Source organism: Spea bombifrons, chromosome 11, assembly GCF_027358695.1.
Source record: "Spea bombifrons isolate aSpeBom1 chromosome 11, aSpeBom1.2.pri, whole genome shotgun sequence".
Lineage (NCBI taxonomy): Eukaryota > Metazoa > Chordata > Amphibia > Anura > Pelobatidae > Spea > Spea bombifrons.
Genome location: NC_071097.1, coordinates 3,071,913 through 3,097,479, shown reverse-complemented (window position 1 = coordinate 3,097,479; position 25,567 = coordinate 3,071,913). Strand labels below are relative to the sequence as shown.

The 25,567-nt window shown below is 47.5% G+C and overlaps 2 protein-coding genes across 2 annotated transcripts; both read left to right on the top strand.

The window, feature by feature from the left end:
• Positions 1 to 2: 2 nt before the first annotated feature.
• Positions 3 to 25,310, top strand: LOC128469297 (uncharacterized). Its single transcript, XM_053451117.1, has 20 exons — positions 3 to 2,038; positions 2,241 to 2,484; positions 5,464 to 5,585; positions 6,146 to 6,358; positions 6,441 to 6,558; positions 6,801 to 8,497; positions 9,643 to 9,736; positions 11,802 to 11,887; positions 12,037 to 12,210; positions 12,293 to 12,416; positions 13,104 to 14,611; positions 14,712 to 14,764; positions 17,671 to 17,779; positions 18,111 to 18,299; positions 18,385 to 18,508; positions 18,701 to 20,233; positions 22,225 to 22,328; positions 22,900 to 23,058; positions 23,144 to 23,270; positions 23,896 to 25,310. Exons 1-20 carry the CDS (start codon positions 80 to 82, stop codon positions 25,308 to 25,310), a joined length of 10,152 nt encoding a protein of 3,383 aa, XP_053307092.1. The 5' UTR covers positions 3 to 79.
• Positions 13,633 to 14,931, top strand: LOC128468816 (gastrula zinc finger protein XlCGF17.1-like). The gene has a single exon (XM_053450637.1). It carries the CDS (start codon positions 13,760 to 13,762, stop codon positions 14,615 to 14,617), a length of 858 nt encoding a protein of 285 aa, XP_053306612.1. The 5' UTR covers positions 13,633 to 13,759; the 3' UTR covers positions 14,618 to 14,931.
• Positions 25,311 to 25,567: the final 257 nt, after the last annotated feature.

Genomic DNA, 25,567 nt, shown 5'->3' with positions numbered 1-25,567 from the left:
TTCTCAGAAGACACAGGAGAAGTGCGACCAGGATTCGGCTTCACGCGAGACTCCTGCAAACCTGGATGTTTGTGCATCTATGGTTCAAACGCAGACAGATAAAACATCTCCTCATATAAAGGAGAACTCGGCCTCCTGTGAAGAAGGAAATGACCCAAATATTTATAATCCTAAAGACGGTTCACAGGACGAATGTAAAGCTTTTCAGATTAAGAAGGAACCGGCCTCAGATGAAGAAGACGACGAGTTCTCGGACCAAGAAGAGGTCCAATGCAAGTCTGTAGTGATCAAGGAAGAACTGGCGTGCGAGGAGGGAGGGTTCCCACTCATCGAGACCCCCGGAGAAGGAATAACTACTCGCATTATTGAAAATTCAGACTCGTTTGAAGATGGAGATCTCACTGATGCTTCCATGTCAATGGAGTATACGACTTTCGAAATCAAGGAGGAACCGTCCTCCGATGAGGAAGATGCCTTCTCGGACGAGGAAGAGGTCGAGTACAAGTCTGTAATTATTAAGGAAGAGCTAGATTTGTGTGAAGAGGGGGGGCTTCCGGACCTTGAGACCCCCACAGAAGACATAACGACTCACATTATTGAGAACTCTCAGGCCTTGTCTGAAGGTGGAAGTCGCTCCGATCCGGACATTTCCATGTCGGTGGAATTTACAAATTTTCAAATCAAGGAGGAACCGACCTCGGATGAAGAAGATGGCTTCTCGGAGCAAGAAGAGCTCCAATATAACGCTATCATTATTAAGGAAGAACAGTCCTCGTGTGAGGGAGCGCTCCCGGACATCGACACAACCGCAGAGGCAATAACTAAAGGAAAGTCACGTAAAGAAAATGATACAGGTACAGTCAAGATTGAGGCTGATGAGGAGTTCACAAGTAACGCGCAGGCACACAGTACATTGAGCACATTTCAGTGTTCCGAGTGCGGTAAAAGTTTTAATAGTTACTCAAAGTTTGTCAAACATCAGGCCACCCATAAAGAAAAGAGGCTTCCTTGTTCTTATTGCGGGAAATGCTTTTCTTACAAGTCACACCTGATGGCGCACGAGAGGATCCACACGGGACAGAAGCTGTTTTCGTGCTCTGACTGCGGGAAAAGTTTTACCGGGCACTCAAATCTCCTTAAACACCAGAAGAATCACTCGGAAGAGAAGCCCTTCGTCTGCACGGAATGCGGGAAATGTTTCTCTTTGAACTCGTATCTCATAAAACACATGAGGTTTCACACGGGAGACAGACGGTTCTCCTGCTCCGAGTGCGAGAAATGCTTCACCCAAAACTCTGATCTGGTGAAGCACCAGAGGGTCCACACGGGGGAGAAGCCGTTCGCCTGCACGGAATGCGGGAAGTGTTTCTCTCAACACTGCTATCTTTACAAGCACATGCGCTATCACACGGGCGACAGGCCCTTCCCTTGTTCCGAATGCGGGAAATGTTTCGCTCAGAACTCGGATCTGGTGAGACACCAGAGGATCCACATGTCGGAGAGGCCGTTCTCGTGTCCCGAATGCGGGAAAGGTTTTACGCAAAACTCGGACCTTCTTAAACACCAGAGGAATCACTCGGGAGAGAAGCCGTTCGTGTGTTCCGAGTGCGGGAAAGGCTTCTCTCAAAACTCGTATCTTATTAGTCACATGCGGTTTCACACGGGAGACAGACCGTTCCCTTGCTCCGTGTGCGGGAAATGTTTCACCCAAAACTCCGACCTCGTGAAGCACCGGAGGGTCCACACGGGAGAGAAGCCCTTCTCCTGCTCCGAATGCGGGAAATGCTTCTCTCAACACTGCTACCTTAATAAGCACATGCGCTATCACACAGGCGACAGGCCCTTCCCCTGTTCCGTGTGCGGGAAATGCTTCGCTCAGAACTCGGATCTCGTGAAACACCAGAGGATCCACACGGGCGATAAACCCTTCTCGTGCTCCGAGTGCGGAAAGAGCTTCACCCAAAATGTAAACCTTCAGCGCCATAGACGTTCCGAATGTGGGAAGTCGGTGGACGGCACAACGGCGCAGCAAAAACAGTAGAGCGCGCTCTTGGCGGAAGAACGCTTTTTGAGCTAAGAACCCTGAGCCGATTCTTGGGTACGCTAGAGAATGCTCAGAAAAGTGGAATCATTTCATGTTCTGTAGATTTTCTCATTAAATTGTGCAGCCCTTCACGTTTACATTTGACATTTTCTCGGATTTAAAAATCTGTTATGCCTCGGTTATCAATAACTGATAGTTAGAAGTGCTAATAAAATTTGAAAGAAAACCAAACATCGCTGCTGGAGCAATGGAAGCCATTTTAATGCATATTGTGGAGCAGCTGGTGCAGGGCAAGACGTTGTCCCCAGGAGAGAGAGCCCGTCTGCCTCAGAAGAGTTCTTCATCCTCCAATCGGTTAGCTCTCCAGTTGGGCCTTTTGGGTTTTCGAGCAGCCATGGGACCTTCTGATGTTCCTCTGAGACTGGGGACAAATTCTAAAGGTGCGCAAGCAGGGCGGATGAGCCATAGTCAGGAGGCTGAAGTTGGGGGTCATTGATATCCAAGCTGTGGTCAGGGAGCTGGATTTCAGAGCAGAGAGTAGGAAGCAGAATGGTTGGAGTCAAACCAGGTCAAACATCATCAATGCTATTGAGCACGCTAGTATAGGATGCACTTCAACAAGCATAGGTGTGGCCACCACAGGGCAAGGATTAATGAGTCTCTGACACAGAAGTTGAAAGGTCAAATGGAGTGACGTCACTCTGTTCAGGACATTCAGCAGCCGCCATCTTGCGTGTGGCGCAGTTGTGTGCGAGGCTGCTGTAGTTGGAAGAGGGCGAATCCGGGGCTGGACACGTCAGAGGGTGATGCTGCAGGAGCATCCACTAGACAGCGTGGGGCACAGGGTGGGTTTGAACCTCGATGGTGTGGCAGAGGAGTGGACCTCGTGGCACTGGTAGCAGTCCGACCCCGGCACCAGACCAGCGAGTAGGTGACAATATTACAGCTTAGTGCCACGTTCTATTTTACAGATGAGTAGGGGTATTCAGATGTGTGCTGCACAAATGCGTGGATGCTCCGATTTTATTAAAGGTTCTTAATTATTACACTTTAATTTTCATTTTTCATTTTATTTAGAGCTTTTTTTGACATCGTATTGTTAAGCCCACCATACTGGAAATACTTCTGTGGACTTGTTATAAATAATTAGTAGAATTCTGCTAATAACTAGAATTGTTAGATACCCCTTTTGGAGTTTGCCAATTTAGCTCCACGATACTTGTGTATATCCTTGGGACAAAGTTATATTTTATAGTTTTTACTTATTGATTTATTTACACTTTTTTTAATAAATTACAGATTTTTTTTTTTATTATTTATTGGGTTTGGAAGTGCAGGCTGAGGATCCCAGTAACCCGTCGTGGCATAGCCTTCATCCTAAGAGAAATCTACTTTAGACGGTGGAACTGTTCCCCTGTTCCTTTGAAAGAAACTCCTCTCTTGCCTCTCGGTCAAGTGAACTCTCTCTGGAATTTTAATATCTTTCTGGATATGGGGTTGGCGATGGAACTTGACCAAGGTCTATAAAGAGCCCGCTTCCCTGTGTAGCCTGTCTCTGTCTCGGTGTGGTGTGTAGAAGACAGGCTGCACTTCCCTCATTCTCCTCACTTTCCCCCGTCCGCCAAGAAGCTGCGGTCAAGGAATATGAATTGTTCCTGCTGTGAAACTTCTCTCTTTGTAGAACAATGCTTGGCTAGAACATCTGCAACATGGAAGTCGGAATCTCTTATCAGACTCACCGTGGGCCAACTCTGTCCCCCTCCCCATAAAGTCCCTCAGACCTAACCCTGGGTCTTGTGGTTATTCCACTTCATCCTGCTTCAAACTTTGGGGGAGACCCTTTTTCTATTCCAGCATGACTGCGTCCTGGCGCACAAAGCAAGCCCCATAAAGACACGGCTGGATGAGTTTGGGGTGGAAGAACTTGACCGACCGTACAGAGCCCCGACCTCAACCCCAACAAACACCTCTGGAACAGAGATTGTGAGCCGGGGGTCTCATCCAACATCAGTGCCGGACCTCACAGACGCTCTACTGGATGAATGGGCAAAAATCCCACAGAAACCCCCCCAAAATCTCGTGGAAAGTCTTTTATGTATTTAGAATGTGATGTCATCAAAGTCACTGTTGGTGTAATGAACAGGTGTCCCAATACTTTTTTCCAAATAGTTATATATTCCTAACTGAGCAATGATGATTGAAGGGGGATATAGGAAATGTGTCACCCCCAACCTACATGCACAGTTGGCCACATCTTCTTCTGCTGCACCGATCGTCGGAGAGACTCCTCAAGGCGCCTCCAGGCAGCAGACATGGAGGTCTGCAGAACCCAAGATGGACACCCACTACAGACGGCGGTTCTCCGCGCATACTCATCCCTTTTTCTCACCAGAAGGTCAGGGTTTTCTTAGCGAGGGCTATTTAAGTCAGTCAAAGTTTGCAGATTATGTACATCACTAGGTATAGCCAATCAGGCTTGGACGTATCTCTTTAAAGCTCATTGTTAAAAAAAAAAAAGGGTTAATATTTGAAGCATGTCAGGGTGATGGGATTTTAATAATTATAATTTACTGTATTTTGCCATGTGGGGAGGTTCCAGTATACAGAGCACCAAGTATAGGTTAAAATGTATAGGACAAAGGATTCTGTGTGAGAAAGTTTCAGTCAGGAGGTACAGCCAAGCAATGTATGAGGAAAAGAAATAGAGTAAATCCCCCGCGCATGCGCAGCAGACTTAGGACGACGCGGCAGCCATTTTTACTACTGGCGTCGAATCAAGCCAAGTGAGGAAAAGGGACTATTAGGTGTTACCTCCTAGCCGCCAAAAACATTCGATGATTGCATTAATAAATACGCGCTGTAAATTATCGTAAAGCCGTCACACCGCTCAGCGAGGAGCGTTACCGCCGACGGAGGTGTCGCCCAACAAAATGGCCGCTCCAACGGCGGTTCGGATACGGCACGTCTCTATTGCGTAGCGCTCCGTGACGTAGAATGCGCGCGCGAAAGGAAATTTACATCCGAGTGCTACACATCCATGTCTCCTGAGCTCAGAGACGGATAGAGAAGCTGAGGAAGAAGAATATAATGTGTTAAGAGCGCCTACAGAACTGGTAGCGCTGCACAACAGATATAAGTAACGCCAGGCCAGTCTTTAAATAGATATATAAATAAGCGGAGGGATACGTAATAACCCAAACGTACAGAGACCCCACCAAGTCATGTGTTGTTATGTTTAAGGGCCCCTCATCCAATATGGAAACAAAAGGTAAGTGACAAATAATGTGTCTATTTAAATGAAAGTAGAAAAAAACTAAGAGTTTTAGTGTTTGTGACCCTAGAGCAGAGCAGAATTTTGAGGGCGGATGATGTTATTTGATGTTTTGGCATAAATCATGAAAATTGATTCACTTCCTTAGAGACGGAAGCCGTGGCAGTAACCACGGAGACGACAAAGGACGAGATTGCGCCGGAGGGGAACGGGCTGTCGGAGCAGATCGTGGATCTCGCCCTGGAGATCATCTACCTGGTGACCGGAAAGGTGAGGGGACCCGTGCTTAGTGACGGGGCGGAATTACATAAAAAAAGAGAGAGCGTTTAAAAGAGTGGGGGGATGTGCTTCCGATGCTCTCCTGTGAGCCAGCGGTGGGGTCGGCTGAGGGTGTTTAAAGCTCGTATGGGCAGTCGCAAGCAGGAGATGGTGGGTCGGGTTTCTGCTGAACCTCTCCATGCATTTTCCAGCTGCCATGCAATTAAAGAAGGCTCCTGGTTATCATGGGTTAAAACTATTAAAAGGGCCAATCAGCTTTCCCGTAACGGATGGAGTGTCTCCTAGATCCCCTAATTATCTCTTGGCTATTGCGTCTGCTATAGATAGGGCCCCGGGTACAGGATAGGGCCCATATAGTTGTCTTCTTGCTACCGCGGTCACCAAGTATGATGGCGACCCTCTGCATGCTGAGGCTCCTCGCTAGGACAACTGATATCTTACAACAGCAATGACTATTGGTTAAGTAAAGCGGGATGGCGTTAGCCACATGTTCCATTTTTAATTACGATTATCTAATGAAATCTCTCTTCTTTTTATGCCTCTGTTAATAGGATTATATTGTTGTGAAGAAGCCTAGCGAGCGGGCCACCAAGCGTGGCAAGCCCAGTGAGCCGGGAGGATCCTGTGAGACCCAGATCCCCGGCACGGATCCCCCGCCTAATCCCCCGCCTAATCCCCCGCCTAATCTTCTGAAGTATGAGAGAGATAAGGACCAGAAGATCTTGGAAGTGACCAACAAGATCATCCAGCTGCTGACCGGGGAGGTGAGAGCTGACGCGGATCGGGTGCTCTACAGCATAACCAGGGGACCTGTGCGGATAATGACAGTATCGTTGTCTCTGGTAGGTTCATGTGCGGTGTGATGATGTCACAGTCCATTTCTCCACGGAGGAGTGGGAGTGTGTAAGAGAACACGAAGACCTTTACAAGGACGCCGTCGGTCAGCAGCTCCTCGAATCGACAGGTGAGATGGGTAAAAGCCCTCTGGGCAAAAAAAATGTTCCTAGAGGACTTACGACTTGCCTGGTACGTCATCGTTTAAATTGACACCTGAGGTTAGCGGGGGTGATGGCTGTGGTTGACCGTTCCAAGACCCGGTTGGTCGTCTTCATCCAATAGCCCGAACTTTGTGGGGTGGTTAGTTAATGGGGCATTTAAAAGGGATAAAAAAATAAACATTTGAACTGTTTTCTTTCTTTTTTTAAGGAATCGGGAGGTCGGGCATCAGTGACGAGGCATATGCTATCATGGCGCTAGATTCTGATGCCACCGACGAGGAGTTTGCTTCCGATTTAGATATCGACCACAGTAGCGACGCGTCTAGCAACTCGGATCACTCCGGACCCCCGATTAAGAGGAGCCGTGCCGCCCTGAGTATCGATCCTTATCCTGACACTTACGCCCAGTGGGTCCCCGCGGCCGGCACCGTTCCAGAAATCCCCCCTTTCACCGGCAGCCCCGGCATTCATCCCGACGTGTCCAATTTCAAGGCATCTCAGTTCATGGGGCTGTTCATGGGCGACGACTTCTGGGAGCATATAACCTTCCACACGAATCTGTACGCCGCCCAGCACCTCGCCACCGACACGACCTCTTACGTGGCCAGGCACGAGTCCTGGAATCCCACCACCGTGTACGAGCTGCGCAAATTCTGGGCGCTCACTATGATAATGGGGGTGATTAGAAAGCCTTCCATACGCTCGTACTGGAGCACGGACCCCATTTTTTCGCACCCCGTCTTCACGCAGACCATGAAGAGGGGCCGATACGAGATGCTCCTTCGCTTCTTGCATTTCAACGACGACACCCAGTGCCTTCCTAAAGACGACCCCCTCTACGACAGGCTCTTTAAAATCCGGCCCCTTATTACGCACTTGCAAACGAAGTTCGCCGAGGTGTACACCCCCGAGAAAGAAATCTGCATTTCCGAATCCCTCATGAAGTACAAAGGGAAGCTGGAGTTCAAACAGTACTTCCCCTCCATGCGCTCCCGCTACGGGGTCAAACTGTACAAACTGTGCGAGGGGGCCAGTGGCTACACGCACGGCTTCCGGGTGCACGAGGGCAAGGACGGAAACTTTGACCTGCCGGGTTGCCCGGACTATCTCGAGACAAGTGGAAAGATTGTCTGGGACCTCGTGAGGCCCTTACTGAGCAAGGGATACCACTTGTACGTGAATAGTCCCCACACGAGCGTCTCTTTGTTCAAGCTCCTCTTTTGCCTGGACACCGGGGCTTGCGGCACCATCAGGCCGAGCTCCAAGGGGTTCCCCAAAAAGCTTGCGGCCGCCAGGCTAAAATGGGGGGCGTCCCTAGCCCTGCGCCAGGAGGAGCTGTTGGCGGTGAAATTTAGGGACCGGAAGGATCTGTGCATGTTGACCACCATCCACGACCATAGCACCGTGCCCGATTCCGGCCACCGCAAGGCCGACGTCGTCAGGAAGCCGGCCTGCGTCAAGGCCTACAACAAGCATATGGGGGCGGTCGATTCGTCGGACCAGCTGTTGCAGCCGTACCTCATCATGAGGAAAAGCAACGCGTGGTACAAGAAGGTTGCCATCTACATGATGCAGGTGGCCACCCATAACGCCTATTTAATTTTTAAGAAGGCGAAGCCCACAAACAATTGTACGTTTCTGGACTTCCAGCTCCAGTTCATCAAGGAGCTCCTGGTTCAAGATTACCAAGGGGCTCCGGTACCGGTACCTTCCGGATTCGCCCCGAGGCTGGGGGGCGTCCATTTTCCTTTCAAAATCCCCCCCTCCGCCAAGAGGGCCACGGTCCAGAAGCGATGCAGGGTCTGCTACGCGAAGGGACGCCGCAAAGATACGACCTACTACTGCCCCGATTGCCCCGATAAGCCGGGCCTGTGCGTCGGCAGCTGTTTTAAGACGTACCACACCGTCGCCGACTACTGAAAAAACGTTTTTGAATTGTTTCTGGATTTATTCAGATTTTTTTTGTATTTTTTTTTCTCTCACCAAACATAGTTACTGTTACTTTATTTTTAACAGATTAAAAGTTGCTAATTTAATTACTACTATGAAAATACTTAATGGTTCCGGGGGGGGGGGCAACTTTGGAATGTATTTGTTAAAAAAAAAAAAAACCACACACAAAAAAAATAGCCGTCGCCAAGATTCGTGATGAAACGGGTGCCTAAAACTGTCGAAATGACCCTTGTTTGCCTACTGTTTGTAAACCTATACATTTATGGGGGGGTATTTAAATTTGGGGAGGGTGCTAAGCTTTTCCAAATAGGACAAGGGCCCTGAAAATGATGCACACGTTCCAGTTTTAGTGCCATAGCTTTTTTTTATTATTTTATTGATAAATAATGTCTTACAAATATAAAGGTGTGCTGAAAAAAAATATATTTTTTTATATATATATATTTTTTTTTTGGGTGCAATAATTGAGGAAGGGGCAAATTACAGCTGGGGAATCCTCTGGTCCTGTTATATAAAATAGTCCTAGTCCTTTGAAGAGCACAATTTTTATTTTATTTATTTTCTAACGTTTTTGGGGTCGAGGAATTTTATTTTTTTCAATTTTTTTTTTATTTATTTTTTTAACCTTTTTGGTGCTTCCGAGTGCCTAATAACTCAATATTAATATCAGCGAAGCTTCTGGGGTAAGACTAGGCCCGGTCTTTCCAGGCCTGTATGGATATTTAGGACCTGTTTGGGAATTCTTTGGGAAAGGCTAAGTGTGACGGCGAATAGAGCGGAGACGACAGCGGACAAACCGGTTCAAGCCGGCCGAAGGACGCACGTGGCCAGCCCGCCTCATGCCCTTTCCTGTTGGCGCGATGGTCGCTTGGGACTGGATAACGCATTAAAGCGCGGGACTTGGTATTCAGGGGAGGATGCCGAAAAAGCACTTTAACCCCTTAGGGACCGGGGCTTTTTAATAACCCAATGACCTTTTAAAAGAAATTAGTGATGATACATAAAAGCCTATACTAAAATACAGGGGTGTCACTAGCAACCACTGGGCCCTGGTGTTGAAAATTGCTTTAGGGTCCCCAACTTTGCCCTCAAAACAGCTTGTGAGTGCCACCTTTGACCCCAAGCAGCTTCTCAGTGCCGTCCTTACCTTCAAACAGCCTGCCTGTGCCGTCTTTGACCCCCAGCTTGTCAGTAGGTCCCAAACATTTTGTCTGAGCCTTCTTTGCCCCGTCCTCCAACATACGCTCTGACATACATATCTTAACACGCAAAAAGTTAGCCAAACACACATATGCACGCTTACACATACACTCATACTCACACTCCCTCTCACGTCACTTATATATACACGTTCATGCTAACGCACATCTCACACCACTTACACATCTATACTAACACACAAACGTTCATGTTAACACACACTTATACATAGACAGCCATGCTCACATACAAACATACATACATACATACCGGGACCAATACAATCTCCCCGCCACCATTGGTTGTTTTACGGTTAAATCTAGCAATTAAAGAGTATGGAGTATATCAGGGTCAGATCAAGTATTAGTATAACGCTGTTTAATAATGACATATAATTTACTTATAAAATATTGTAACTATTATTACATTTTACACATTTTTTAGGGGGAGGTTCCAGTATTCAGTATAGGTTAAAATGTATAGGAGAAAGGGTTCTGTGTGAGAAAGTTTCAGTCAGGAGGTTTAGGAGGGTAAGAAACAATAGACCAAATCCTGCGCGCATGCGCAGCAGGCTTAAAGCGCCGCGGCAGCCATTTTTACCACTGGCGTCTAGTCAGGAAATTGGACTGTAATGGGTTACTTTCCAGCAGCGAAACCATCAAATTATTACATTAATAAATAAGCGTTAACGCCGCACAGCTGAGACTTATCTCCAACAAGATGGCCGGCAACAGCAGGACGTTTCTAATTGTAGGCAAACGTCTCTATTGCCTAGCGCTCCGTGACGTAGAATTCGTGCGCGGAAGGATTGTGCATCCCTGCCATGCACATCTATGTGTTGTTCCCTGAGAGAAAGATAGAGGAGCCGGGAAGAGGTATGTTAAAATTAATTAAGATCACTAACAGGTATAAGTAATGGCTGTGACGTAAGGACTATATAAAAACTCGCACGAACGTACATACGTCACACATAATCACGTGTTATTATGGTCTAGGGCTCCCCCACCAAGATGGAGGGCAAATCGTCAATAAACAGTCTTTATGTTCTTCTTATTCCTAGGAGTGTAGAGCAGCATTTTGAGGGCAGATATTTTGGTGTAAAGCATAGAGACATGGTTATATTCCTTAGCGACGGGAGCCGGGGCAGTTGCTAAGGAGAATGCTGCACAGCCTCTCCTGTAAGCAAACCACTATGAGTGCCGGGGAAGCGAGATATTATAATTCGCTTTTATTTATGTGGCGGCAGCAATTTCCGCTGAGCTTCCTACAGTCCGTACGCTCGAGGAGACTGACAGACTGAGGCACGTTGTTACATTAGGCGTGCAATCTACAGATACGTGCTGCGCTCTGGCACTGGGGGAGTTAAGGAGTCTAAAATATATAAAAATGGTTAAATGCATGCTGGAGCCCGTTTTGCGCGGACTCCGGTGCATTTTACCGCATGTGAATCGGTGCAGGCGTTCTGTAGTTATTGGACACTTCCTGTCTCGGTTTAACTCCTCCTCCGGCTGCTTCTGCTGAAAGCAGGGAGCATACCTGAGTATGCTCCTTGCACACGCTCCCTAGAAATCTCATTTTAGTCAACGGGAGCTGAGTTCTCAATGAAATGGAAGTAGCAGCCACCAATCACCAGTTTCCTAACTGAACACTGTCCTGTTTACCAATTGTACAGCGCTGCGGCATGTGATGGCGCTATATAAAACAGTAAATAACAATAATAACACTGATATTTTCAATCACTTAAAAGTTCAACTGAACATCTGCAGTTTATTTTAACCCTATAGACGTTTAGGTTATGCAGCTGTGATCCCTTCTTTGATTCAGACATTGTTGTGTACCCTGAATAGTGCGCTGATCATTGGTGTTGCTAGGGCCGAGTGACATTGATATGGAGCAACCAGTGGTCCTTCTTATTTACAATGCCAGTATCGTGGCCCCCCGGTGTCTCGTAGGCGGCCCTCGTGCCGTTTCTCTGTTCTGTGCCTCACAGGCTGACTTGGTCTTATTCTAGGGTATAATATATAACCGAAGAGCCCGATAACTGAGGATATGGCAGACTCTGAGACTATGAAGGACAGGAATCGGCTGCCTGAGCAGATAGCGGGACTCGCCCTGGAGATCGTCTACCTGTCGACTGGAAAGGTGAGGAATTGTATGACTCTTACAAGGGAATTGCCATCCCTGATATAGGACCTGCCTTTGAAATCAGAGTGCCTTCAGCATATGGGTACAGGGGGTCTTGTTAGACCCTCCTGGAACCCTCTTGTGAGCCCCAGCTTCTTTATACACAGGATTATACAATTTTGAGGAAGCCTGGTGAGCCGACCACAAACCATGGCAGGCCCTGTGAGTCACAAGTAGGCTGTAGGACCCAGATCTCCGGCACGGATCCTCCACCTGAGAATGCTATTGACCGGAAGATCCTGGAACTGACCAACAAGATCATCCAGCTGCTGACCGGGGAGGTGAGAGCCGCCGGCGATGGGACTTCATACAATAAAAGCAAAGGATGTGTCTGGGTAATGACTGCATTGTTGTCTCTGTCAGGTTCCTGTGCGGTGTGATGATGTCACCGTCCATTTCTCCTCAGAGGAGTGGGAGTATGTAGAAGGACACAAAGACCTTTACAAGGACGCCATGATGGAGGAACACCAGCTCCTCAACTCACCAGGTAAGATAACGTGTACACCGATGGTATTTTGCTCCCTGGCAGTCAGAGTCATCATGATGGTCACACCTAGGAACTCTCTGGGTTTGGCCTGGAGTCTCGGAGTCACTGAGCCCCCCCCCTAGTTCTCATCCTTTAAAGCTGTCTGATTCTGTACATGTGGCTGGCCAACCCCCCCTCAAATGACTTGCTGGACATGAAGAATAAGTAGTGCTACCCTTTGATTCTAAGTATGAGTATGATTTAAAGAAAATTTTGAGGATTTACAAAAAAAAAATCTGTTTTGTCCTTATAGGGACGCTCCGGCCACCATTCCATTGCACTTTCATTCATACGATGGCTGTGCGGTCCCTTTAAATGTTTATGGCGTTGGTGTAGGCTGTGAGACCGCTGTGATGTAATACATAGAATGAATGACAGGCTCTGCTTCTAGGACGCTGTAGTATCTGGAGTGGAACAGCATCTTTAATTTTCATTTCACCCATGAATATCTGTTAATACTTTTGGTTTTCTTTCATATATTTTTTTTCTGTAAAATGTTATCAGAAATAATACCGTTACTGATCTACGGAGGTCGTTTTTATTGGGTGGGAAAAATCGAATAGATTAGATCTAATAGCCATGAATGTTTTCTCCAAAAACTTCTGAATGACAATAAATAATATGTGATGTGTAATTTACTTCGCACAGATGGATCGGCAGAAAGATTTCACACCGTCGTGTCCAAACCAGACGTGCTAAATGAAGATCTAAAGCACATCGAAAGTGGACACGGTCCAGGTGATGCGATGAGAAGGACGCGTCAGAAGATACGGGTCAAGTCCGAGGAGGATTCCGCTTCATGCGAGGCTCTTGTTAACGTGGATGTTTATCCAGTTACAGATCGTGCGTCTGCTCATATAAAGGAAAACTCGGCCTCCTGCGCACCAAATATTTATAATCCTATAGAGTATTCGCAGAGCGAGTCTACAGCGTTTGAAATTAAGGAGGAACCGGCCTCAGATGATAAAGACGAGGTCTCAGACCAAACAGAGATCCAATATACGTCTGCAATTATTAAGGAAGAGCTAACGTCGGATGAGTTCCCGGTCATCGAGACCCCCGCAGGTAACATGACTGCTCGCATTATCGAGAACTCAACCTCGTATGAAGATGGAGATCTCACCGATGCTGACGTTTCCACGTCCACAGAATATGGATCCGTTCTCGTTAAGGAAGACTCAAGCTCACTAAAAGAAAATTGCGGCGATCGTTCTAACCCTTCAGGGTGCATTCAGGTTACGGATATTGTGAAGATTGAGGATGGCGGGGGGTTTAGGAGCGACGCGGAGCTGCCCGGTACGTTGATGACGTATCGCTGTCCTAATAGTGACTCGGAGTTTGTGAAGCATCAGGCGGCTCACAAGGAAAAGAGGTTTTCTTGTTCTTACTGCGGGAAATGCTTCTCGACCAACGCAAAACTGACTGCCCATCAGAAGACGCACGCGGGAAAGAGGCCGTTTTCCTGTCCCGATTGCGGGAAGAGCTTTATTAGGAACTCTGATCTCACTAGACACAAGAAAATTCACGCGGGAGACAGGCCGTTCCCCTGCTCCGTGTGCGAGAGACGTTTTACCCAAAAATCCGATCTGGCGAAGCACCAGAGCATCCACACGGGGGAGAAGCCGTTCGCCTGCTCCGAATGCGGGAAATGTTTCTGTCAGCGCCGCTACCTTAATAAACACATGCAGATCCACGCGGACGACAAGCGATTCTGTTGCTCTGAATGCGGGAAGTGTTTTTCTCAGCAGTGCTATCTTTACAAGCATATGAGGCATCACAAGAGAGACGGGCGGTTCTCCTGCTCCGTGTGCGGGAGATGTTTTATCCAAAACGCCGATCTCGTGAAGCACCAGAAGCTGCACGAGGGGGAGAAGCCGTTCATCTGCTCCGAATGCGGGAGGCGTTTCTCTCAGCTATGCTCGCTTTCTAAACATATGAGGTGTCACACGGTCGACAGGCCCTTCCCGTGTCCTGAATGCGGGAAATGCTACGCTCAAGTCTCGGATCTGGCGAGACACCGGAAGACTCACATGTCGGAGAGGCCGTTCTTGTGTCTCAAGTGCGGGAAAGGGTTCCTTCAGAGCTCTGATCTTCTCAAACACCAGAGGGTCCACAAGAGAGAGAAGCTTCAGCCTCCAACGCCAAAGACGCTCTGCGTGTGACAAATGAGTTTATTCTGGTTAAATACACGCGTGATACACGCAGAGGAGAAGAAAGTGTGCTAAGCATGCTCTAAACGTTTTATTTGTACATCAGAGCGTCTTCAATATTGAGGTCCCTGTGGTTCCTATCATGGCAATAAATGTAATGTAATACCTCCTCCGGGGTAACTTAAGCTCTTGCTTCATCTACTTCTGGCTGAGTTGGACCAACTGCAACACCGCCGAACAGTCACTCAAAGTAAAAGAGGTTTGTTTTTGTCAATCAAATCTGACGTAGAATCCTGTTTGTAACCGATGACGTACCCGGTACATCACGAAAAGATGTAACATACAGGACCAATGACGTACCTGGTACGTCATCAGTTTAAACCAGTAACCACGTCTCCTTATTCACAGGGCCGCCGCTGTTGTCGATCGTTCCATGACTGCAAACGTGCACAAGGTCTGATGACAAAGGCAATGCTGCTTCTTAATGCGACCGTGAGCTGCAGAGAGAAAGAACAGTAAAACAATTATTCCTTGGGTCCCCGGGGGGCGCTCATCAGGGGGGTGCCACCACGCCGGCACCCCTCCAGAGACGGACAGTAATGTCCGCCGCTAGGGGAGCAGGCTCGTTTGGGGAGATCAAGGATCTCCCTCTAACCGGCTTAAAGACGGCTTGCCGTGGAAGACCTGGAGGGAAGTCTTTGTTGTAAGATAAGGGAAGAAGGGCGCTGGCGAATTTAGAAAGAGCTTTCTTGGGGTGATTTTATCTCATATGGCTCCAGTAGGGTGTGAAGTTGGATGGCTCGGGGCTATGCATCATCTGGGGAGCGGAGGGATGGTCATGGTTGGAGTAGAGAGGTAGTATTCTTCAATATCAACCCAGCATTTGTCTACTGGGGAGGCCGAATCAAAGTGGGTTTTATACGTACATCTGTATGTAATTCAATTGCAGAGGGTTCTCCGACATCTCATACACCATGATCATACCAGATTCATTCCAGGGAGAGGATCAAGGGAGCCACAGGGACAAAACCAGGTCTTTTCTACACACCAGAACAATATTATTAATGGGTAACTTTAAATTAGGAACCGATAAACCAATAAACAGAGACTTAAGCCCTTCATGACCAGTGACGTACTGGTATGTCATGCCTAACAAATGCCCCCATGTCGCCGCAATCGCTGCTGCTTTTGGGCTCTGCAACCACCATCACCCTTATCAGTTTGCCTGAGGGCGAAGGGAGTTGTAAACGTGAGGCATCCATTCATTCATAATGGAGGATGTCCAGCAGCAGGAGGGTTAATAGCCTGCTGCTGGATAACTTATCTTTTTTTATTATTATTATATTATTTTTTAAAACTTTTTAATCAGGCTGCTGATTGGTCAGTGGGAGGTTTAATGGCGGTTCCCAGGGACTGGCTCCGGTGCAATCCCCCCCCCACCCCGCGCCATTCACAGAGATCCAGCCTACCACTGTTTTTTTATTTTATTGTAACTTTTATTTAACCCTTAATAAAACATTGTGACTATTATTATAATTTATGGTATTTTTGCCATGTGGGGAGGTTACAGGATTCAGAGCACCAAGTATAGGTTAAAATGTATAGGACAAAGGTTTCTGTGCAAGAAAGTTTCAGTCAGGAGCTATAGGTAGAGGAAAGTCAAATGCGCATGCGCAGTAGGCTTCAAAGGCGACGCGGCAGCCATATTTACTACTGGCGTCAGACAGATATATCTCGGGTTTACTCCTCGCTACTAAACCCCTCGATTATGTTATTAATAAATACAGGTTCGGTGTATCGGCCTTAACACCACGGCTGACCGAGACCAAACTGTCACAAAAGCGGCTGCCTGCGGGAGTTTGGAGGTGAAAGCAGTGTCTCTATTGCGTGGCGCTCCATGACGTAGAATGTGTGCGCGAAAGCCCTGTGAATCCCTGTAATTCGCGTCTATATCTGGTTGCTGAGCCCAGAGAGGCATAGAGAGGGGGTTTAGGAGGTCGCCAACAGATGTGGTAACGCAGTACAGCAGGTATAAGAAACGCTTGGTGTGGACAACCTGAGGCATAAGATATATTTATGTGTCGTACAAAAACATAGGACGTTGTTGTCATGGGTTACCCACCGTCATGGTGACAGATAATGTATATTACAATAAAAGAAGGAATAAACAAAGAGAGGTAAGGTGTTATGGGGCAGGTGACTATTATTTGATGTTTTGGTGTAAATAGTGGATGTTTGGTAACTTCCTTAGCGACGAGAGCCGGGGCAGTTGCTAAGGAGAATACCTCAGCCCTCCTTGTCATCAGACAGCCCACTTCTAAATGGCTGCTCATGAGTCTGCAGTCCATTTTACAAGTGCAGGCGTTCTTTATTCCGTCTCATGTAACTCCTCCTCCAGCGGCCTCTGCCGAGAGCAGGAAGTGTACCGAAGTATGCTCTTCTGTAGTTTTGCTTGGAGCCGAGTTCCTTCTGGAATCAATGGTAGAATCGACAATTACTGCTTCGGTTCTACTCAGGGACTTCTACTGAGCGCGTGCAGGAAGTGTACTGACGAATGCTTCCTGTTTCAGGGGAGGCAGCTGGGGGGAGGAGTCAAATAACACAAAAGTCTCAACTTCTAACTCCAGTAACTTAAGAACGCCTGCTCCGATTTGGCTGCAGTAAAATGCGTTGGAGTCCATGAAAAATGGACTCTGACATGCAGAGAAAAATAAAAATGCATTTTTGGCGACCAGAGGTGCAGAAAAGGCCAAGAGAGGCGTGGATTTGGAAATAAAGGTGTGACGTACTGAGATGAAGCAAGTCGGTGAATTTAATCCTTTTCGCTTTCAGGTGATGTCTGCACTTGGTGATCCGGTGGCTAATGTGTTTTGTACTCAACTGAACGCTAATGCATATAACTGTATCTGAATGCCATTGGTACAGAGCAGCTTGCAGTCCTCCTCACGTTACAGTTATGATTCCCTGGCATCCAGTCTCGTTTCTGTCCCTCATGCTATTTCATCATTCTGTATCTTACGGGTAGGTTTTGTTGTGATTGAAGAATACGGTATATGACTGCGTAGCCCAGTATCCGAGGATATGACAAACTCCGTGACTATGAAGGACAGGGATGGGCTGTCTGATCAGATCGTGGATCTCGCCCTGGAGATCGTCTTCCTGTTGACCGGAAAGGTGAGGACTTCTACAAACGTTACCGCCGCGTTATGAAATCCTCAGTGCATTTGTATGAGAACAAGAATGATCGTTTAAAGCGGACACTCGGCTATCGTATGAATTAAAGGGGGCATTGAGCTGTCGTATGATTCTCTCTTTTGACTTCTACGTTCCCTAATTATCTCTTTGCTACCGCGCTGGTTACAGCAGAGGATGGTTACGTTCTTCTTGCTGCTCTTTTCACCATTGGACTAGCGTAGGGTTTTATATAAATCACTCTTGGGTTAAGTAAAGTGGGGTGGGATGCCGCTAACCACATGTTATCTCTCTCTTTATGTATCATACGCAGGATTATACAATTGTGGAGAAGCCTAGCGAGCCGATCACAAACCATGGCAGGCCCTGTGAGTTAGGAGGATCCCATAAGAGCCATGACTCTGGTGTCCATCCTCCACCTCATTCTTTGATATATGAGCGAGAGAATGAGCAGAAGATCCTGGAACTGACCAACAAGATCATCCAGCTGCTGACCGGAGAGGTGAGAGCCGCCGCCGGCGATGGGACTTCATACAATAAAAGCAAAGGATGTGTCTGGATAATGACTGCATTGCTGTCTCTGTCAGGTTCCTGTGCGATGTGATGACGTCACCGTCCATTTCTCCACAGAGGAGTGGGAGTATGTAGAAGGACACAAAGACCTTTACAAAGACCTGATGGTGGAGAAACATCAGCCCCTCGACCCACCGGGTAAGCGATTAAACCTTTTCCAGAGAAAAGGGCATTCTGCAGCCAAACAATTAAAGTTTCATCATCATAGTCGTACCCGGGTACTCTCTGGGTGGACGTGGAGTCTCTGGGTCACTCATTGATGGAGCAATGGAGTTTCCCTAAAAATGTCTTATATGTTATGTCTCATTTTTAATTTTTTTTTCCATGTAGGTGGACCCTCAGAGCGATTTCCCACCATAATATCTACGCCAGACCGGGAAAATGAAGACCTAAACCACATGACATGTGATCATGGTCCCAAACACCCAACAGATAATAACCCTCAGAAGATACAGGACCCTTCTGACCAGAATTCAGCTTCACGGGACACATCGGTCTCTTGCGAAGAAGGAAATGCCCTCGACCCAAATGATTATATTTCTACAGACGGTTCACAGAACGAATGTACGGCTTCTCAAATTAAGAAGGATCCGGCCTCAGGTGAAGAAGACCGAAGCGAGATGCAGCATATGTCCTTAATTATTACGCAAGTACGAACCTTGTGTGAGGAGGGAGGGTTCCCCGTTACCGTGACGCCCACAGAAAAGGTAACTACTCCTACTGTTGAGAAGTCGACTTCGTATGAAGATGGAAATCTCACTGATGCTGACACTTCCGTGCCCACCGAGCCTGGAGCAACAGAGCATGCATCTGTCCTCGCTGAGGAAGAGCCAAGGAGACAAGGAGGAAGAACCAAGGAGACAAGACTTTATTGTTCCCATTGCGGAAGATGCTTCTCTTCCAAAGCGCACCTGATGGCACATGAGAAGATTCACACGGAAGAGAGACGGTTCTCGTGTTCCGATTGCGGGAAACGCTTCACTCAGAAATCCTATCTTCGGAAACACCAGAGGAGTCACTCGGAGGTGAAGAGGTTCGCCTGCTCCGAGTGCGGGAAGCGCTTCGCTCAAAAATTGCATCTCGCCAGACATCGGAGGGTCCACACGGGAGAGAAGCCGTTCTCGTGTCCCGAGTGCGGGAGATGCTTCGTTCAAAAGCCGGACCTTGTTAGGCACCAGATGAATCACTGGGGGGAGAAGCCGTTCGTGTGCCCCGAATGCGGGAAGGGCTTTTCTCGTAAGGCGTGTCTTATTAAACACGTGAGGTCCCACCGAGGAGAAAGACGCTTCCCTTGTCCTCTTTGCGGGAAATGCTTCGCCCGAAGCTCCGCTCTTGCCAAACACCAGAGCGTTCACGCTAAGGAGAAGAAGTTTGCCTGTTCGGAATGCGGGAAATGTTTTATGAAGAAGAGCTTTCTGGGTAGGCACATGCGGTATCACACGGGCGACAGACCGCACCGCTGCGCTGAATGCGGGAAATGTTTCTGCCAAAGGTCAGATCTCACGAGACATCAGAGGAGCCACAGGGGAGAGAAGCCGTTCTCGTGCTCCGAATGCGGGAAAAGTTTCACTCAAAGCTCGTATCTTCACATACACCAGAGGAGCCACTCGGGAGAGAAGCCCTTCGCCTGTCCCGAGTGCGGGAAAAGCTACGCCGGAAACTCGCTCCTCACGAGGCATCGGAGACGGCACGCGGGAGAGAGGCCGCTCTCGTGCCCTGAGTGCGGGAAACGTTTCACTCACAACTCAGATCTCCTTATCCACCAGAGGAGTCACTCGGCAGAGAAGCCGTTCACGTGCGCTGAATGCGGGAAAGGCTTTACTCACAACGAGTATCTCGTTAAACACGCGATGTGTCACAAGGGCCGATAGACCCGCAGCCGTTTGGCTTGAAGCGGTTACTCAGGCCCCCGTTCAGGCACACTTGCAGCTCCCGTTAATTTCAGTGGGGGCTCTTCCCTTGCCAGTAGTTCGAGATCCCAAATCAGGGCAAGTTCATGAATATATTTTGTATTTTATTTTATTATTTAATATTTTGTATTTTTTTCTGCTGTCGGCTTTAGCACCGTATAATTTCATAATTAAAAAGTGGATTTTTTTCCCATGACGCTTAAAACACTTTGTTTTTGTCATTGAACTGAAGTCCCATGAGGCTCAGCCAGACATACTACTTCCGTGATGCTGGCTGAGCGTCATGGGAAGTGCAGTTAACTATCGCACAAAACACCTCACTCCCTTACACCTTTCACGCAAGATAACTCACACCTATCGCACAATTACTTTCATCGCACCTATCACCCAAAACATCCATCCGACTGCTGCGACGTAATAATTTATTATTATTTGACGTATGTCAGGGTCAAATCATTTAGAATAATTTGTGACTATTATTATAATTTATGGTATTTTTGCCATGGGGGGGTTACATTATACAGAGCACCGAGTATAGGTTAAAATGTATAGGACAAAGGCTTTTCTGTGAGAAAGTTTCAGTCAGGAGGAATAGCCAAGCAAGGAACTATAGATTAAATCTAGCGCGCATGCGCAGCAAGCAGAGAACGACGTGGCAGCCATTTTTACTACTGGCGCTAAATCATAGAATGGGAATATGACGGGTTCCCTTCTGTTAAACCCCTCGATTGTGGTATTAATAAATACAGGCTCGGTGTACCGTGTGAAGCGTTAACACCGCTCAGTGAGAAGAACCACGGCTGACCGAGAGCAAACCGTCGCAAAAACGGCTGCCTCAGCGGGGGGCGGTTAAGTAAAAGAAGGGTCTCTATTGCGTGGCGCTCCATGACGTAGAATGCGTGCGCGAAAGGAATGTGACTCGCTGTGATTCGCGTCTATGCCTGGTTGCTGAGCCCAGCGAGGGATAGAGAGGGGTTTTAAAAGGTCGCCAACAGATGTGGTAACGCAGTACAGCAGGTAATAAGAAACGCTTGGCGGGTTTATCAATATGAACAAACTGAGACATTACATATCTATGTGAGATCATCATAGTGACGGATAATGTATATTCTAAACAAAGAAGGACTAAACAAAGAGAGGTAAGGTGTTATGGGGCAGATGACTGGTATTCGATTTTTTAGTGTAAATAATGGACGCTTGGTAACTTCCTTAGCGATGGGAGCCGGGCAGTTGCTAAGGAGAGTGCCTCAGCCCTCCTGTCTGCAAATCACGACTAGGATCTAACAGCTGTGGAGTTCCTTGGACTATCGTGGGGGGGGGGGGGGGGGCTGTGCAGCCATCAGAATCTGTATTCTCTTTATTTGCCCCGGGCTCTGTGTTTAATACACACTGAATTCCATTTTACAGGCACAGGCGTTCTTTATTTATTCCATCTCATGTAACTCCTCCTCCAGCGGCCTCTGCCGAGAGCAGGAAGTGTACCGTAGTATGCTCTTCTCTCAGGAGTCCCTTTTGGAGCTGAGTTTCCTCCGGTCTCAATGGGAGAATCAACAATTAGTGCTTCGATTACTGAAATAGGGCTTCTACTGAGCATGTGCAGGAAGTGTACTGACGATTGCTTCCTGTTTCAGGAGAGGCAGCTGGGGGGAGGAGTCAAATCACACAGAAGTCTCATCTTCTAATTCCAATAACTTAAGAACGCCTGCTCCGATTTGGCTGCAGTAAAATGCGTTGGAGTCCGCGCTAAATGGACTCCGACATTCACGAAAATAAGAGCGCATGTATTTAGGTGATATCCGTATTTTGTTTGAGAGAGGTGACTTAGATTTTGTACTCATCTTCACACAGAGTAACTTGTGGTCCTCCTCGCTATTTCATCATTTTGTCTCTTACCGGTAGGTTTTGTTGTGATTGAAGAATACAGTATATGACTGCGTAGCCCAGTATCCGAGGATATGACAAACTCCGTGACTATGAAGGACAGGGATGGGCTGTCTGATCAGATCGTGGATCTCGCCCTGGAGATCATCTTCTTGTTGACCAGAAAGGTGAGGACCTCTACAAACGTTACCGCGGCGTTATTGTCTTAATTACTGTTAGAATGAAATCCTCTGTGCATTTGTATGAGAGCAAGAATGATCGTTTGAAGCGGACACTCGGCTATCGTATGAATTAAGATCGCTAATGAAAGGGGGCATTGATAGCTAGATTGTCTTTGTTCGCTTCTGCTGGTTACAGCAGAGGGTGGATACGGCCTTCTTGCTGCCTCCTAGCATCGGCTTTGATATACCGAGATCTCTCGCTGCAGAAAGATCACTCTTGGGTTAAGCCAAGTGGGATGCTGCTAACCACATGTGCTACTTCATTATGTTTTGGGGGTAAATAATGGAATATTTCTCTTTTTGTGTCCATTACATAAGTTATGGTGGGTAAAAGGTGATGGAAACCCAAAAAGGTGATAATTGTTAACCTTATTTGCATGTGCCTACCCAGAATCCCTTGTGATTGTGGCAGCACCATGAGATTTCTGAGGGAAAAACAAGCCTTCAGGCTTGTCTGGTGTCTGTAGATGAGTGTTTAATAATACTTATACTACCTCTTTTTGTGTCCCAAACAAAGAATTATACAAACCACGGCAGGTCCTGCGAGTCAGGAGGATCCCATAAGGACCATCGCTCTGGCGTTGTTCCTCCACCTAAAGTTTTGAAATACGAGGGAGACAACGAGCAGAAGATCCTGGAACTGACCAACAAGATCGCCCAGCTGCTGACCGGAGAGGTGAGAGCCGCCGCCGGCGATGGGACTTCATACAATAAAAGCAAAGGATGTGTCTGGGTAATGACTGCATTGTTGTCTCTGTCAGGTTCCTGTGCGGAGTGATGATGTCACCGTCCATTTCTCCCCGGAGGAGTGGGAGTATGTAGAAGGACACAAAGACCTTTACAAGGACGCCATGATGGAGGAGAAACCCCAGCCCCTCGACACGTCGGGTAAGATGAGGTTTAAACCTTTTCTGACCAATGGTTCATGGTCATAGTCACACCTGGGAGCTCTCTGGTCACTTTTATCTCCCAGCCATAACCTTTGGTATCATTGGTCTTCACCAGTATCAAAACTCATAATATTATTGCTATGCAGACCACTCAAGCTGCTGTTCCACTTACCAGATCTCTAATTTTATTCGTTTCCTCTCAAGATCTTATCTTAGAAAGGCAAAAGAGAAACTTTTTAAGACGTTTCTGTGGCAACAGCAGTCAACTGTTGCTGTTACGTCACATAATTATATTTGCCTGGGAAAAAAATGTTAATGGAATTGATGGTTTTGGAAGAATATGAGTATTCCACCCAGTATTCCCAGTTTCTGGGTAATCAAATCCATTACTTGTATCCATAGTAATCTTCGTCTATCGTCTGATTTATTATAGTTCCGCTTCATTTTCATCTCTCCCAGAAATATCTTAACGCTTTATTTTATTTTAATTTCTTTTTTTTCTGTAATAAGGTTAGGATATATAAAAATAATAGGCTCTGGAGGACGCAATGACATCCTCCCCCCCAAAAAAAGGTCTAGTAACGAATATGTGATGTCTAATTTTTTATTCTTTTTTTTTTAAGTAGGTGGACCCACGGAAAGATCTCACCCCATAATATCTACGCCAGACCGGGAAAATGAAGAGATAAAGCCCGTGAAATGTTGTCCTGATCCAAAACACCCCAAAAATAATAACCCTCAGAAGATACAGGACCCTTCTGACCAGGATTCAGCTTCATGTGAAACATCGGTCTCTTGCGAAGAAGGAAATGCCCTCGACCCAAATGATTATATTCCTACAGACGGTTCACAGAACGAATGTACGGCTTCTCAAATTAAGGAGGAACTGACCTCAGATGAAGAAGACCAAAGTGAGATCCAGCATATGTCTATAATTATCAAGGAAGAACTACTCTCGTGTGAGGAGGGAGAGTTCTCGGTCATCGAGATCCCCGCGGAAAAAGTGACTTCTCCTACTATTGAGAAGATGGCCTCGTATGACGATCTAGATCTCACCGATGCTGACGCTTCTGTGTCCACGGAACTCGGAGTAACAGAGTATGCGGCTGTTCTCATGAGGGAAGAATCAAGAGCGTTTCAAGAAGATTTCACCGACTCTTTAGACTATATACAGGTTACGGACACCGTCAAGATGGAGGACGGCGGTTATTGTTCTTATTGCGGAAGATGCTTCTCTTCCAACGCGCGCCTGGTGGAACATGAGAAGACTCACACGGAAGAGACCCTGTTTACGTGCTCCAGTTGTGGGGACAGTTTTACTCAAAAATCCTATCTTCTGAAGCACCAGAGGATTCACTCGGGGGAGAAGCCGCACGCCTGCTCCGAGTGCGGGAAGCGCTTCGCTCAAAACTCGCATCTCGTGAGGCATCGGAGCATCCACACGGGAGAGAAGCCGTTCTCGTGTCCCAAATGCGGGAAAGGTTTCATTCAAAACTCGGATCTCGTGAAGCACCTGAGGCTCCACTCGGGAGAGAAGCCCTTCGTCTGCTCGGAATGCGGGAAAGTTTTTTCTCAGCAGAGCTACCTCTGCAAGCATATGAGGCTTCACACGGGCGACAAGCGCTTCGCCTGCTCTGAATGCGGGAAGTGCTTTAGTCAAAAGTCGGACCTCGCGAGACACCAGAGGATCCACACGGGCGAGAAGCCGTTCTCGTGCTCCGACTGCGGGAAACGCTTCACTCAAAACTCATATCTCCTCATACACCAGAGGACTCACTCGGGAGAGAAGACGTACCCCTGCTCTGAGTGCGGGAAGTGCTTCGGCCAAAAGTCAGATCTGGCCAGGCATCAGAGGATCCACACGGGAGACAAACCCTTCCCGTGTCCCGAGTGCGGGAAATGCTTCGTCCAGAACTCCGACCTTCTGAAGCACCTGAGGAGTCACACGGGGGAGAAGCCGTTCGTCTGTTCCCAGTGCGGGAAAGGCTTCTCTCACAGCGCGTATCTTGAAAGACACATGAGGTTTCACACGGGGTGATAGACTCTTTGCCGTGAAGTCCATGGGTGCAGCTGAACACGTTCTTCTTAGCAGTAGCTCGCTGCCAGCCAGAGTAGAGCCGCTCAACCGTTCCAGTTGGTCTTACGAGGGGCATTTTTCTTTCGCCGTCTTACCTCATCAATGAAACACAGAAAGTGACGGCAGATAAGAACCATTCGGCCCGTCCAGTCTGCCCAACGAAATTCTTGCGTTACCCCCAATTTTTGGTTCACGCTATCGCTATTACACATTTGTTT